Raw genomic sequence first — 16,152 nt, 5'->3', positions numbered from 1 at the left:
GGATAGACTAACAGCTTGTCTGGCAGCCAAGGTGTCAGTTAATTTTGATCTTGGATAAAAGGCAGAGTTTTATCCTTAAGGGAAGGAGTTATTGAAAGGTTTTTGGAGATAAAAAAGGGAGGAATGTGGCTTCAGAGTCCTGGCAGTTGTGGTGGAAACATAGTTTATACACTACATTTTAAATGGTACACTGGAATAGTGAGGAAGAGATGAATAAAATATCTAGGTTACAACTTGGCTTACGTGTTTACCAAGACTGGCCATGTCTTTTGTCCCTTTTTGTTTAACTTGGATTGCTTTATAAGTTTGAAGGATGGGAGAGATTCTTCATAAGGGCAGCAATAATTCTCAGTCCCCCATGTAGAAGAAACCATTCCATTCTCATGCTGTGGTAGAGCACAGGAGTTGTTCCTTATGCATACACTTGAAAGACACCTGCAGCTTTATGCATTGTGCTCTCTGTGGATAAATCTATGATCGTAGCTCTGCAGACCTCTGAATTCTTTGGAGATACTTTCCCATTTTGGAATTAAATTAATTGAGTTTCTCAGTAAAGGACAAATGTATCTCCTCTGCTATGCAGTTTTACTCTTAAACGTACTTGGGTAAAATACTGTGTAAGTGGGCCTTTACTTAATTCATTGCTATTGCTGAATGTTAATTAAATTCCAGTATATGTAGTTAGAGGAAGTTTTAGACTAGGAAGACTCTATGGTTGTTTTTGAGTGTACATAATAATGGTAAAATGAAAACCTATGGACAGATGTACAGTCAGAATGCAAACAGTTAGTACCTTGAATCATGAAAAACTGTGTCCATTAAGGCTCTGTTTGTGTGGTTTTACATGGATTTGATATGCTTTGATCTCTGGAATCTTTTGCATTTAATTCTTGTAAGGACTTTCTTTGTAATTTTGATACTAGGTGTGTATGTATTTTTGTATTTATTAGATAACTACCTTTGTAATTGGGGCCCCCTCACAGGATCTTGAAATCCTTCAGGTATATAGGGTAGACTAAAATCCAGGTCTGCAGCACTGTGCGTAAGTGTGATAATTGTCTTCCTTTGGTATAGGAAGATGTCTACTGTCATGTGTACGGAATGCAATGGGTTAGCTTCTGATTATACTGCAAGAGAGTTGAGCTGTACTGGTTACTTGTCTAGTCTTTTTTCTTAAATCTTTATGTTCAATTTATCCCAGTTACTAGTTTTAAATACATGAGGGCTAGAAACTTGTTTCTGAATAAATGGATATTAAAATTTTATAATTAAACAAATACACAATAAAACCAGAATTACCAGCATTATGAAACAATCTTACATCTGATAAGTATAGATTATAACCATATGCTTACAAAAGTAGTGAAGGCTTGATAATGAGCATTTACCATGATAGGCTACTGTATGTTGTCCATTAACTAAAGGAAATACGAGTTGATTAAGAGAGTAAATTCATCAGCTGCAATGGTATACTCATATTTTCTGGAGAATCACATGCTGAGTTCAGCAGTGCAGAAGGACTTGGTGTAATGAAAAGGAGTTAGTAAGTTAGACAAAGAAACGTAACCATTAAGTGGACCATGTAAACAATTTTCAAAACTATTACACATTTTCTTTGAGGTATTATATGAAATGTCTATGTGCATTCCAGTATCCTTGAGAACTTTTCCTCAGTTGCCTTTTTTAGAGTCCATAATGACTTCCAGGTAGCCAGTGTTTGTGTGTGTTTATGTTTGTGTTTATGTGAATACATAAGTCATAGATTTTTGTCAAGGAAAGAAAATATGCCATTTTAATAAACTTTATCTTTCTGAGGAACAGTGAAGAGTGTTGCCCATGTTGATAATGATGTGCATAAAAGTTTGTGTTTAAACATATATGCATTTGATGAGTTGTCTTAGCATTGTTACAGCTGAATTCAGCAGCCAGCAAGTAGTTTCTCTCCAGAGCTTGAGATAACGAGCTAAGAGGAGGAGGAAGTGAGCTATTGAATTTGTAGGATGCATTTCCATTGGCAAGTGTCTTCCAACAGACCTTCTGCCATGGGGCGTGCAGCTTCTTGCTTATCTAAGCTAATATGAGGAGCTTGGAGAGCACTGCTGCAGTTAGTCACACCTGTGGTTCTCTGATGGCCTATGTTAATTGATAATGGAGACAGAACATGGAGCTATGTAATAAGAATGTTTTCCACTCTTTCAGTGCGGATGCAAAGGCATGAGGGCAGACAGGATGCTTCCTAAATGGGCACTTTCTAACAGTAACACTTGGCTAAGTAAGGACAAAGAAATTTAACAAGGACAAGCGTAGAGTTCTGCATCTGGGGAGGAACAACCCCATGCACCAGTACAGGTTAGGGGTTGACCTGCTGGAAAGCAGCTCCACGGAGAAGGACCTTGGAGTCCTGGTAGACAATGTTATCCATGGGACAGCAATGTGCTCCGGTGGCCAAGAGGGCCAGTGGTATCCTGGGGTGCATTAAGAAGAGTGTGACCAGCAGGTCGACAGGGGTTATCCTCCCCCTCTCCTCTGAGCTGGTGAGGCCTCATCTGGAGTATTGTGTCCAGTTCTGGGCTCCCCATGTCAAGAGAGACAGGGAACTTGTGGAGCAAGTCCAACTACGAGGATGATAAGAGACTGGAACATCTCTTGTATGAGGAAAGGCTGAGAGACCTGGGGCTGTTTAGTCTGGAGAAGAGAAGACTGAGAGGGGACCTTATCAATGCCTATCAATATCTGAAGGGGGGCTGTCAGGAGGATGGAGCCAGTCTCTTTTCAGTAGTGCCCAGTGACAGGACGAGGGGCAATGGGCACAAACTGCAGCACAGGAAATTCCACCTCAACATGAGGAAAAACTTCTTTACTGTGAGGGTGACGGAGCACTGGAACAGGCTGCCCAGAGAGGTTGTGGAGTCTCCTTCTCTGGAGACCTTCAAAACCCAACTGGACACGTTCCTGTGCAACCTGCCATAGGTGATCCTGCCTTGGCGGGGGGGTTGGACCAACTGATCTTCAGAGGTCCCTTCCAACCCCAACCATTCTGTGATTCTGTGAAGTATCTTTTCAAATTGAATACTGACTTTGGCCTGATAATTACCGAAAAATGAAAGTACATGAAAAACCGCTCTGTCACAACGACACAGATCATACCTGTGCATGGTTATGAAAGAGAATGAAAAAATGTTTATGTGCTTTCTGTAACTGATTTTTGTAGACCTCTACAAGTGATTCCCCTGCACACCTCTGCATATTATTGAAATGTCTGTGGGAAAAGGCAAATGTCATAGTGGGGCTTAAGTCACCTGGCGGGGGGGTGTCACCAAGTGGGGCTTGAGTTACCTGTCTGATTTGGGAATTGGAAGAAAATAAACTAAGAAAAGAGGCCAGTGGCAAACAAGAACAACAGGATCTGGAAAAATTTATTTGTAAGGAGGAAGAAAACCCTAAAGATCCTGGGTTGGTTAGCCTAAAAAGGAGAGGGTTGAAGAGAGATAATGGTCTCGGAGTAAAGTGCTTTTGCAAAGAGGATAGGTGAATAGAACCACATGTAGTTCGTTGAGATTGCATCAAGAAAGATTCACATTATGCAGTAGGAAACATGTAATAGTGAAAATTGTGAGTGACTGCAGTGAATTACATTGGAGGTTGTAGAATCTCTGTTCTGGGAGGTCTTTAAAGTAGGTGAGACACCTGCCAAAAGTAGTATAGATACAACAGATTCTTCATTAGAGTTGCTGAAAAAAGCGTTGTGAACACCGGGAGACACTCCATGATTCTTAAAAAGCAATATAGAAAACAGTGCAGAAGTCTTAAACTGTTAGTAGAAATGTCCCAAATACGGGTTCTTTCACCCAGTGTGCAGAGAGCCAAAAAACACAGAACAGTTGAGATACTTGCTTTTATTCCAAATCTGCAGAGACTTGGCTGCTAGGTGGTAGGTGCCCAAAGCTAGCACCCCTCCGTTAACACACAGAAAATATGGACATATTTTGAGCAACAGTTATCAGTATTTTTTTAGAAGTTGGCTCCGTCACCCTTGTTCCCATTGGTTTCCGCCAGCCTCGCCTCCACTTGAAGTCACCGTGTCCTTCTTTTTTATGGCGCATGCTTAGTGAAGAAGGTGCTTCTGTGGGTAGTGGGCTTTCCCTGCCTGGGGGCATGTTTCTGCTATGTCAACTAATGTTAATTAGATGTTAATTAGGACAGTTCAGTCAAAGTTGAATAGTTGTGTTCCCTTTGTGGTTATCTTGTTCCTTCCCTCAAGGTTGTGTGCCTTGTTAACTGCTCACAGAAGACTAAACAATACCCTCAGCTTCATTCCTTGCATACCTTTAACAGATACACATTTGTACCATCTTCAAGAAAGCTCATCAGGTTGGTAATGCAAATGTCAAGGAAGATCTAGACTAAGGAGGAACTGCACGTGCCTCACGTTATTTTCATGCAAGTCTAGGTATCTTACTGTAATCATAGAATATGTGGGAGAGGGTGGGAGGGAGTGTAGGAGAGGGGGCGGGAAGAAAGTCACTGAAGAGAAATTTGTGCCTAGAATGAAATGACTAGGTTACAGTCTTTAAAGTTGGTGGATTGCTGTAGCTCTTGGTGTAATAATTTGACTATACACTTGCACTGGAACACTGTTCTGAAATGTGTAATTTCTGAAAATACTACTTCGGAAGTGGGATAACATCTTTTTGCATGGCATATGTGAATATATGTGAGCTTATTTTGTGTAAGACTGCTGTTAGAGCTTAAAATACTGAGATAATGACTTTCTGCTTATTTTACAGATTTGCTTACAATCAAATACATGACCATGGGGGATATGAAGACCCCAGATTTCGATGACCTTCTTGCAGCCTTTGACATACCAGACATGGTTGATCCAAAAGCAGCTATTGAATCTGGACATGACGACCATGAAAGCCACATAAAACAAAATGCTCACACAGATGAAGATTCTCATGCCCCGTCATCATCTGATGTTGGTGTGAGTGTCATTGTGAAAAATGTGCGTACTATTGATTCTTCCGAAGGAGTGGACAAGGATGGCCACCATTCCACAGGCAATGGCTTGCATAATGGCTTTCTAACGTCATCAGCTCTTGATAGTTACAGTAAAGATGAAGGGAAGTCACTTAAAGACGATGGGTCAGCTTCTGAGACTACACTGAAGGATTCAGCTTTCAACCAGTTTAGCCCAATATCAAGTGCTGAAGAATTTGATGATGATGAAAAAATTGAGGTGGATGACCCCCCGGATAAAGAGGAGATGCGTGCAAATTTCAGAGCAAATGTCTTGGCAGGATCTGTATCTCAGCAGGAATATGACAAACTAAAGGCACTTGGAGGGGAGAACTTGATTAAATCTGGAATCACAGTTTCAAGTAGTATAGATAAAAATAAAGTCGCTAAACGAGAGACAGAGACAAACTCCATGAATTTAAGTGTCTATGAACCTTTTAAAGCTCGAAAAACAGAGGACAAACTGCTAAAAGACAATTCTGAGAAGCTTCTTGAAAACAGGGTACTTGATGGAAAACTGAGTACTGAAAAAACTGAAACAAATCTTGCCAGCATTTCACAGTCCAAAGCAAAGTCGTCAGCAAAGCTTTCTTCATGCATTGCTGCAATTGCAGCACTGAGTGCTAAAAAGGCAGCTACAGATACCAGTAAAGATTTACAGTCTAATTCAGGTGAATCTTCTCCATTGCCAAAAGATGTGAGTGAAAGTCCCCGGGCTATTGAAAAATCACCTGAATCTCAGAGTCTCATTGATGGTGCTAAAAAGCCATCTATCAAACCACCTGATAGTCCCAGAAGTGTATCAAGTGAAAACAGTAGCAAAGGGTCTCCATCTTCTCCTGCAGGGTCAACACCAGCAATTCCTAAAGTTCGCATAAAAACCATCAAGACTTCTTCTGGGGAGATCAAGAGAACTGTTACTAGAGTGTTGCCAGAAGTTGATTTGGACTCTGGTAAAAAGCCAGAGCAGACTTCTTCTATGGTAACTTCCATGACATCTCTCCTGTCCTCACCAACTTCTGCTGCTGTTCTTTCCTCTCCTCCTAGAGCTCCTCTCCAGTCCACAGTTGTCACCAATGCAGTTGCATCTGCAGAACTTACACCAAAACAGGTCACTATCAAACCTGTGGCTACTGCCTTTCTCCCCGTTTCAGCAGTTAAAACAGCAGGTTCACAAGTTATTAATTTGAAGCTTGCTAACAATACTACAGTGAAGGCGACTGTAATATCTGCTGCTTCAGTGCAGAGTGCCAGTAGCGCCATTATAAAAGCTGCCAACGCTATACAACAGCAGACTGTTGTGGTGCCAGCATCAAGCCTTGCCAGTGCTAAACTTGTGCCAAAGACAGTCCATCTCGCCAACCTTAATCTTCTGCCTCAAGGTGCTCAAACCACCTCTGAACTCCGCCAAGTGCTAACGAAACCTCAGCAACAAATAAAGCAGGCAATAATTTCTGCAGCAGCCTCACAGCCTTCTAAAAAAGTGTCTCGAGTTCAGGTGGTGTCATCTCTACAGAGTTCTGTAGTAGAAGCATTCAATAAGGTGCTGAGTAGTGTCAATCCTGTACCAGTTTACATCCCAAACCTTAGTCCCCCTGCCAATGCTGGAATAACGTTACCAACACGAGGTTACAAGTGTTTGGAGTGTGGCGACTCATTTGCTCTCGAGAAGAGCCTGACCCAGCATTACGACAGGAGGAGTGTGCGAATTGAAGTGACATGTAATCATTGTACAAAGAATTTAGTTTTCTACAATAAATGCAGTCTTCTTTCCCATGCTCGTGGACACAAGGAAAAAGGAGTTGTAATGCAGTGTTCACACCTGATTTTAAAACCAGTCCCAGCAGATCAAATGATAGCATCTCCTTCAAGCAATACTGCTGCGTCTATGCTTCAAAGCCCTGTGGGAGTTGGCACGCATACTGTAACAAAGATACAGTCTGGCATAACTGGGACAGTAATATCAGCCCCAGCAAGTACACCTGTCATTCCAGCTATGCCACTAGACGAAGATCCATCGAAACTCTGTAGACATAGTCTAAAGTGTTTGGAGTGTAATGAAGTTTTCCAAGATGAGACATCTCTTGCAACTCATTTCCAGCAGGCTGCAGACACAAGTGGACAAGTAGAGTATCATATGTTTAAATTCCCATGTTTCATCTATAAGCCTAGGAGACTTTGGATACATTTTTACTTTCATTTAGCTGTTAATTATCTGAACCTCCGTGATTAAAAGTATAAATGACAACCACAAAAAATCTGGCAAGCACTTATATAGCGAATGTCAACATTTTTTAAGTAAGAGTTTTCTTAGAATATTTTTAGGCCCTAAAGTCTGAAATTTACACTGTATATTTGTACTAAAATTTAGCATTAGCTTTCTTACAGCTGAACATTATAATACTGAAATTAATAACGGTATTAATCTTTCCGTGCTTTGGAATTTGAATATCCTGTGGAATCCATTTAATTGGCACCCTCATTAACAGCCTGCCTATTCAATCTGAGTGGCAGTTTTAAGAGATTCGTTGTTTATTAAGTGAGCTAGGCATTCTTCTTACCTACAGGCATTCTAGGCAATGAGCAAATGGCACACTGATTCTATTGAAAGGCTATGCATGCTGTTTTCTTCAGATCGGTCTGAAACAGAAGCGAAAAGTGGTGTTCACTAGCATGCATGTCTTGCTGCGTGACCATTTGTTTATTTGTGTTGGTTTTCCTTTCTTCTTGCAATTGCTGATGAGCTAAACTTACAAACCATTTTAAAATTCTTCACTAATTCTGGCCTAATCTGAAAGAAACATGTCAGTCAATAAAAGTTAATATTAATCAGCGTACGATGTATTTCATAATCCTATAGGAGTTAAGATCATTAATTAAATTATATAGTTGGATTTCTGTTGGGGCGTGCCAATTAAAAAGGATTCTGGTGTGTTTCAAAGCATTCAGTTGAGCTTAGTGTTGCAGCTTCTTGCTATGGGGGAAGCTGGAAACCTGCAAGCATGCTCAGACTGATCAAGACAGGAATGCCCCAGGAATATTTGTGGGAATCGCACAACAATGTGCAGGATACAGGTGTTTAAGTCCTGCAGTTAGGAAAAAATCCACTAGTCTTAGAAGCATAGATAGGTTCCTGTTAGAATCTATTTACTAAACTTAAGACCTGTTCTGTGGCCATGAAGCAGTTATACTGCGCTCACCACTACAGATAGTAATGTAGAGAGATTTGAATGTGGAAATAATCTGACTATATGGATTATGTGGCTCTGCCTCAGCTCTTGCTTTACTAACTGGCTAGTACGTAGGCAGAAATTGGCTGCATTCACAGTGAAATGCCATGTGAGTGAATTTCTGTTTGTAAGATACTACAGGTGTGCCTCTCTAAAGCGAGTTTATTTAAGCGCTCTGTCAGAAAGAAGTTTGCAGAATGTATTCCGTCCTTAGATTTTGCTGTAATTTTGAACAGTATCTAATGGCTGACCATGCGTATATTCTGCACCAGCTCTTGGGTTACTTAATACTCAGTAATTGTTTTTTCAGTGACTCCTCTTCTGGTGCTTACTGGTGTTAGATTTATCTTTTTTTTCCTAATAGGTCCATTAGTTACCACTTGGTATGATAAGATGCAGTAGTCCTTGTGAAAACCCTGTTGTTCTTGGTACTGTAAAATCAAGCAATTAAGGAGGCACCAAGATAAAGCAAGTGGATGAGAGACAGACAAATATACTGAGAATAGGTTGGGAGGATGAGGCAAGGGTAAAATGAAAAAAAATAGAGAAGAACAAAGATAAAAAAAGTGATGTACTCGCTTTCTGTGGGGGCCTTTTTTTTATATGGACAGGTAGACTGAACAGATTTGTAGAAACACCTTTTGCCCTTTCCTGCTGCCTCTGTCCGGTGCTTTTGTCCTGCTGCTGACAAGTTTGCCCTGTGTGTGTGTCCTGTTAGATACTGTTTACCCTGGTGATTTACTACAGGAAAGCAACTGAGATCTTCATAGAATGTCAAAATATAACTGCAGTTAGGTGGAAAGATAAGTATAGGTACACAGACACTGCTCTTCAGGGAGGAAGCTCATGAAGGTACAGAAAACAGCATTGCCTACTACCTATGAATGTGTTCTGTGTCTCTTGTTGAAAACTTGCTCTCTTTTAAGAGCTGATGTATGAACAAGGCCTTAATACCTGCTTAATAGGCCATGGAGTTCCAGGTTAAAAAAAAAAAAAAAAAGGCACCCTGTTGCTGCAAAGCACTGGAGGAAAAGAAGCTATTTTCATGTTGTTCCATTTTAAAATAACACTCTTAATAAACAGTTTTAAATGGTCTTTGTTAAAATAGTCTCTTAAAAAGTAATTAAATATTTTTCTTAGTCCTTTTCATATATCAAGCAGCAGTTTTCAATTCTGTGCTGTTTTTTTTTAAGTTGGGTTTTATTACATGCTGTAGTGTTGTGGCTGTACTGAAATGCCCAGCATGGAAACTGTTTAACTGAACGGTTGATTTAGTGAGAGCAATACATCCTGCTTTCTTTTTGTTATCTTTTTGCTTATCTGGGACTTCTTTTGTCCCAAGTATTGCTGCAAGGATAGTCTTTACTGAAGAAAGACTCTGTATAGGCATTTATTAATAAACATTTTAGTATCTTTTCATTATATGTTACCCTTTGAAAAGCTTGGACGAGAAATACTCTGACTTCAGTTTTCCTTCTTAGTGCTTGGCAATGGCTTTTTGTTGTAAACCTACCATTATGGGGGGGGGGAAGGAGTCAGGAAAGTTAATTGGTATTTTAACTTTGGAAAGAAAGGAAGAACAGAAATAAATATTTTGATTTTGCAAATAATAGGGAAAAAGTTATTATTTGCAGCTTATCACTTATTCTAGTGCCCACCTAATTGCTCTTGAAATGGAAATTTTATACTGTTTTATGTTTTCAATGAGTCTAAGCAGTAAGTAGCTGTGACTTCTTGTTCTTAAACTTCTGTTAGAATTCTTCTGTAGAATGTTTCTTTTAAAAGAAACAATAGTAAAACAGCCCTAGCAATTAAAAGGTGTTCCCTATAAAGTTGTTACCTTTCTGTAATATTTTACTTCCATTAATATTCCTGTTAAAGGGAATGGGACCAGTCACAGACAGGTTTCCTGGCTAAATCAAACCGTCATCTACTTACTGGGGAAAAAGAAGTGGCAAACCTCGACTAATTAATGTTAATGTTCATTTTCTTTACAGGTATAAGTGTATAGCTCCCATGGAAGCTACATAGCTGATATCCTTTCATACTCATAGTTCTTGTGTATCTTTATTTTCCACCTCCACCATTTTTTCTTCTAACCCTTTTTTTTTCTAAAACTTTGACTTCAAATGCAGGCAGGTGATGATTTTCACAAACTGTGTTTTATTTTGGTATGGGTTGGAATGAGAGAACTGGAAGTTAATGCCACCTTAAGCCCAAAATAAAATGGTAAGCAAACATGCTGAATTTAAGAATTTCTCAGTAGATTCTTCTTCTTCTACCGTAATCAGTTACAATTAAACATTTTACCGTACTCATCAAAATAGCAAACCAGTGGCCGTAGCAAATAGCGTTATTGGCATTTCGTGTCAGCCTGAGTTACTAGCATTACAGGTGAATCTTGCAGGCTGCTTGTTGCAAAATCAGGGAGATGCGCTTAAGCTGGGGTTGGAATGTTGTATGGCTCTTCCGTGGCGTAGCATCCCAGTTTCTTTGTGTAGTGCTGCAGACAAAAGGCTTTGGAAGGACTATGAAAACCCCATGTTTCTAGTATTGGAATAAGAAGTTCCATTTCTTACGTAATCGAACAATACTCCAGATTCTTCAGGATTATATTGCTGCTTAGTCATACATAAATGGCAAAGACAGATTTTAGGAATGGTACTGGAGCCAAGTAAATGCGGCAAGCCCATTTTAAGTTGAGTTGTGGTTAGTCGGGATTTTGCCTGAGCTGAAGACAGTTAACATCCCAAACTGGTTCTCTTCAGCGTCGGAGGGCATGGGTCAGTGGTTCCCGCCATCGCTGTTTGGTCACTTCAGGACAAATATTTGGCATTTCAGAGTGGATATTTATATGTGTCTGAACACAATTTCAGAATTACTGTGTCACAAAGGCTCTAATCAGGGTGATGGTTCAAAATCCGCCCAGGCAGTTAACCTTAGGCAAAGCCTTCCACAAGGGTAGTAAATGTAGCCATGCTATCTGCCTATCTACTAATCTTTTAGGCTGGCAGTAGTGCTAATATTGAACCTGAATTGGCGTAGTGGTAGATTTTCTTTTCTTAACTTCCTCTGTTTTAATATTTTGCACTTTGCCATCTTGCTGTTGTCAGGACATGAGAACTATGTTTGGATGGAGACTGTGTTCAAACATATCAGGCCGCCGTGTTCACAAAGTAAACATTAAAAGTGAACCATATGAAAATACACTTCTTGCTTCTGTGTGTGTGACCACAAGATGTTTCATGTTAATGTTTCTACGTAAAATTGCTGTTTTTTACAAAAAAAAAAAAAGTACTTGCATGTGCCCTCAAAAAAAGCATTTAGATTAAGCTGGTTTGGGAAAAGAAGAACGGTGGAGTGTACAGATTGTAATACAAAAATACATTTGTTCTTACAATAGCAGTAGTATTGTAAAAATGCTAAGGCAATTATGAAGTTACTTTAGACCTTGATATTAAACAGTGTTCTATTAGGGAAAAAAAAAAACCTTTTTGGATTTTCGTTTCATCTTTGGAGTTAGAGTCTGTCTCCTGTTGATTAAATGGGAACAGGTTTGGCTTTTTCTGCTGGCATAGTTGCTTTCATAGGCTCCTATGAAAGCTATTTTGTAACACTGTGCTATTTCTTCTACAATGGTAGCTTTGATTCTGCTCTTACATGACCTGGATCTTACTGTTTTTAAGAGATTTAAAGGAGAGTTGCTTAAATTGCTGGAAGGGGGTGACTTTTACCAAGAAACTATTTTACAATGAGGAAAGGGTTATTTCTTAATTATTTATTTCAGGATTTCTTCATACCTAGGTTAGTATATAACATATAATGCAGCTCTGGAGATCTTGTTTTGTCCTGTATTCTTACAAAATGTACACATCGCTACATCTGCAAGACTCCTAGAAACTCCTGTTTCTAAAAATACCCAAATCTCATCTGAAAAAAATACCTGTCACGAAGGAGTCTTGGCTTTGTTTTTAAATCTTCCTAAGTCAGTGGTGAGATTGGTAAGTCTCAAGTCATAAGAAATAGTAATTTGAAAAGCCTTACAAAGCAAAGTCTTATGAAATGAAGTTGAGTTAAAGTCCTGTTCTGCAGAGACTTGTATTTGTGCTTGACTTTGAGACCATGAGTGTTTTCTGCTCAAGTCAGTGAAGCAGCTTCTATGGTCAAGGTTAACAGAAGCATAGCTCCATAGAGGATGGAGCACGTATCTGCTTAGAGATTTTAGGGATATATTATTGTAAATGAAACATTCTCTGGAATGCTTTTACAGGTTTGGCTCTTTGTGCCCTCCGGTGATGGATTTTGCAACTGTGAGCAGAAGTGAAGCCTGTTTACAGCTGGGTTGCATCATTTGCATTTCATCCCAAAAATGGCACAAAGCACCCAAAGAATTTCAGCGTTTCTGATTTGGCATATGATCAACATGTAGTTGAAGATTTTTTTCAAATTATTTTTGCGTAACGAAATACAAGAAAAGAATTCATTTAATAAGTTACTCCTGCGTGTAGAAAGATTGCACTGCAAAGAAAAGCTCTGTAAATATTTTGTATATCTCTAGTTTTCACTAAGATGCACAGTATGTTGATATAATGCAGATGATGTATTCTAGCCTGAGAAACATATTTTTATATTATCTGTGCACTTTCTGCCTGATAATATCCCATTTTATTGGTATTACAGATATTATCGTAAGTATTCGTCAGGAGCAAGGATCAAAGAAAGTGAAGATAGTATATTTGGTGGGTTTGGGTTTTTTTGCTTTATGTAGTGTACTGAGTTAAAACCATAAGGTTGATTCTCAAGTTGTACTTAGGCCCCTTGCACTGTTAATGTAATCTTGTGAGGCACCTGAGTTAAATTTATATAAACCAATATGTATGTGCTGTGGTCAGTGGTATATGAAGGAGCTTTGTTGCATCAGAATGGCCCAGAATGCCAGTATGTCTGGTTGCCAGTACCTGCCAGCACTGTCCTACAGGATTTGTTTTTAGGGCTTGCATTTAGTACTAGCCTACTTCTTTTGGTTCACATCACAGTCATAACATTTAACCTTTTATTTGATATATTACAGTGTTTGACACAAGACGTTATGTATAGCTGAACCAAACCTGTTGTTTCATCTATTTTGGTTTATCGTTTAGAAGACATGCAATATCTGCCAGATGCTGCTTCCTAACCAGTGCAGTTTTGCATCACACCAGAGAATTCATCAGCATAAGTCTCCATACACGTGTCCTGAATGTGGAGCAATCTGCAGATCTGTCCACTTCCAGACTCATGTCACTAAGAACTGCCTGCATTATACCCGAAGAGTTGGTTTTCGGTCAGTATAATGATTACTTTTGTTGTCAATTTATGTATGACTTACGCTTTTAAAAGTAATTTTCCATTTTCATAAGCATTGTTTGTAGAAGGTAGCTTCATGGGTTTAAGGTTGTCATGGCAACAATGCTATTAGTGCTACAAATTTTGGAATAAATACCACATTAGGATTCTGCTTAGTTTTGGGCACCCACTTTCCTATGTTATTAAATCAGAATATTAGCTAATCTCATCCAGCCATAAAACGTCAGATTCAGGACTTCACAGTTTATAAGGTCTAGAGAATTCAGATGTATTTCCAGGTTCTTAAAAAAACCTTTTGAGTTTTTTCAAAACATTGAATCTTAGATTGTTCTCTCTGATAGAACAGTCATTTTCAGTATTCAGTGCCAGAATTTATTATCAAGATGCTGATGAGTGTCCTGCACCTGTCTGGTTGCTCTCTTTTCTGTGGAAATTCAAGACTCCTCAGCTTTACATCGCTTGAAAATTACCTTTCTCATTCAAACAGCCTGGTCTTTTGGTTCTTCCTTGTTACTATTCAGCTTCCCTACTATGTTTCCCTGTAATGGCAACTCACTGAGAAAATGGGGATCACAGCCATTTCATGGAAATGTTAAGTTTTGAAAGGCTTGGAAAATTGTTTTATCTTAGAATTTTACTCACACTGAATGGCAGGCGGCACAGCAAGAGATCAGAAGAGCAATCTGTACAGCCGAGCTTTGCTCAGCACTCCTAAAACATTTCCACTTCATCCTGTCTGACTGGAGAAGGGTGATTTAAAATCTTACCAGTAGGCAGCTTCTTCCCCCTGAAGGTGTCACAGGTTCATTCACTAGGATGGCTGAAAAACTTCCCCTAAGGGAAGAAAGCATTTTTACTGCATCAAGCCAGCTGCTCTGGCAATCTGTTTTCAGATTGAATCCATGGCCTGACAGAATTCTCAGCTCTTTGTGTTCTTTGGGTTCTTATCTTTTACTCTCTTCTCCCAAGCAGTAGTCTGTCTTGTCCTACATTTCTTACATCTGCTACCTCCACCCTACTTTCCTTCCCTCTAGTCTGTGTCTCTTGGGTTTGTACACGGAATCATCTTCAGGGACTCCTGGCCTGCACCAGTATCACCAGAAGACTCATAAATCCTTCACTGTGAATTCAAACGAAAGTTACTGAACTTTGCAAAATGTATCGTAAACCTCTCCTGTCACCCTAAGACTTAAGTCAGAATTTCTGTGAGACTAAACCAAAAATACCTAGGCAAAGAAAAGCAAGATCTGGGAAAATTAATGTCTTCCTTCTTGGACTCCTCAGCATCTCTGTATCACCATGGTGCATCCACTTGAGAAACAGCCTAACTTGCCTTGCCTTTCCAAAGGACCTCTCTGAGGGAGTTCAGTTTGATTTCAGTGATTTAGGCTAGTTGTCTGAACTAAACAAACTGAAAATTTAAACTTCAAATTTAATTGCATCCTTCCAAGTTGAAAACAAGAAAGCTGTTGGAGCAGTCCCAAGAAAGGAAGGCTTGGTCCTTAAGAACTGTTTTAATATACAGTGGTAGATGCTGAGGATCATTTATTATGTTGCATCACAAGAGAATAAAGTCCATACAGGGTGGGATGGGGAGGCAAGAGGTGCAACCCAACTCCCTTGAGGTGGCACGTTAGGAGTAGATCTGTCAGTGAGAGGATTGTGCTTTGTACCGCTATGAAGAAACGTTCATCTCTGTGTAAGCAGAGAAGATCCTAACAGACCCCAAAAAGGCAAGGACCATTTACTTAAGAAAATGAATTGGTAAGCAAAAACTCGATAGATATAAACTCGATTAATAAGATTAAAAATGTAAATCAGCTGCTCAGAAAAGAAAGGAGAACATTTCATAAAATTCAAAGGTGATACATTTTAAAAGGGAAACAGGATTCTTGAATGCAATATATAATTTTATTTCGTGCTTTGTTGCTATCAGCAGGACATTAAAACAGTATCAAAAGACAATTTGACCTTTATATGACAATGATCATACTACTATGATGGATTCCAAAATTAAAATTTGGAAGGGTAGAGGCCTTCTATGGTTAAATTTTAAAACTTTCAGTGCAAAATACTGGTCAATAAGAATTTTGTTCATTTGACAGGTTATTTTGTAGTTGCTTAGTGCAGTATGTTCTCGGACTTACTTGGTGGCATTTAGTACTGGAGATGTATGGCACTAAAAGGGACCATTGTGTATAGAAATTTTTATGTACTAATATTAATTCAATTTTTTAATCATTTCATTTTAGAGTAGATGCGGAAAGGTCACAAATTTTCGACACAGCAGAAGTATGTCTTTGAAAAATATTTTCTGAATACCAATCTGATAGATTGATCTGATTGTAGAGATGTGGTTTAGTTGTCCTGCGTTTAAATTATTCCTTTTTGTTTTTAAATCCAAGTGCTGATTTAATTACATATACAGAAAATCATTACCAGTATGTCTTCATTAAATCTAAACCAGGGAAATGGTGGAAATGTTTTCCTTACTGGTTTTCCATTTTGGTGGTAGTTTCTAAATTACTGTGGCGTACCTTGTACAATCCACTGC

The 16,152-nt window shown here is 39.1% G+C and overlaps 1 protein-coding gene across 4 annotated transcripts in view; it reads left to right on the top strand.

The window, feature by feature from the left end:
* Positions 1 to 4,792: 4,792 nt before the first annotated feature.
* LOC309415901 (zinc finger protein 532) overlaps positions 4,793 to 16,152 on the top strand; it is a gene marked incomplete at its 3' end in the record, with an annotated part of 42,507 nt that continues 31,147 nt past the window's right edge. For 2 of the 4 annotated variants that reach the window (XM_082013615.1, XM_082013614.1), the window contains exons 1-2: positions 4,793 to 7,147; positions 13,394 to 13,575. In XM_082013615.1, the coding sequence (XP_081869741.1) occupies positions 4,808 to 7,147; positions 13,394 to 13,575 (2,522 nt within the window). In that variant the 5' untranslated portion in view covers positions 4,793 to 4,807. The remainder of the gene's footprint in view (positions 7,148 to 13,393; positions 13,576 to 16,152) is intronic. The other 2 variants (XM_082013617.1, XM_082013616.1) reach the window with 1 other exon arrangement.

The sequence above is a fragment of the Phaethon aethereus genome (assembly GCF_964289735.1).
Source record: "Phaethon aethereus genome assembly, chromosome: Z".
Taxonomy (NCBI): Eukaryota; Metazoa; Chordata; class Aves; order Phaethontiformes; family Phaethontidae; genus Phaethon; species Phaethon aethereus.
This window is presented reverse-complemented; position numbering and strand designations above follow the sequence as displayed.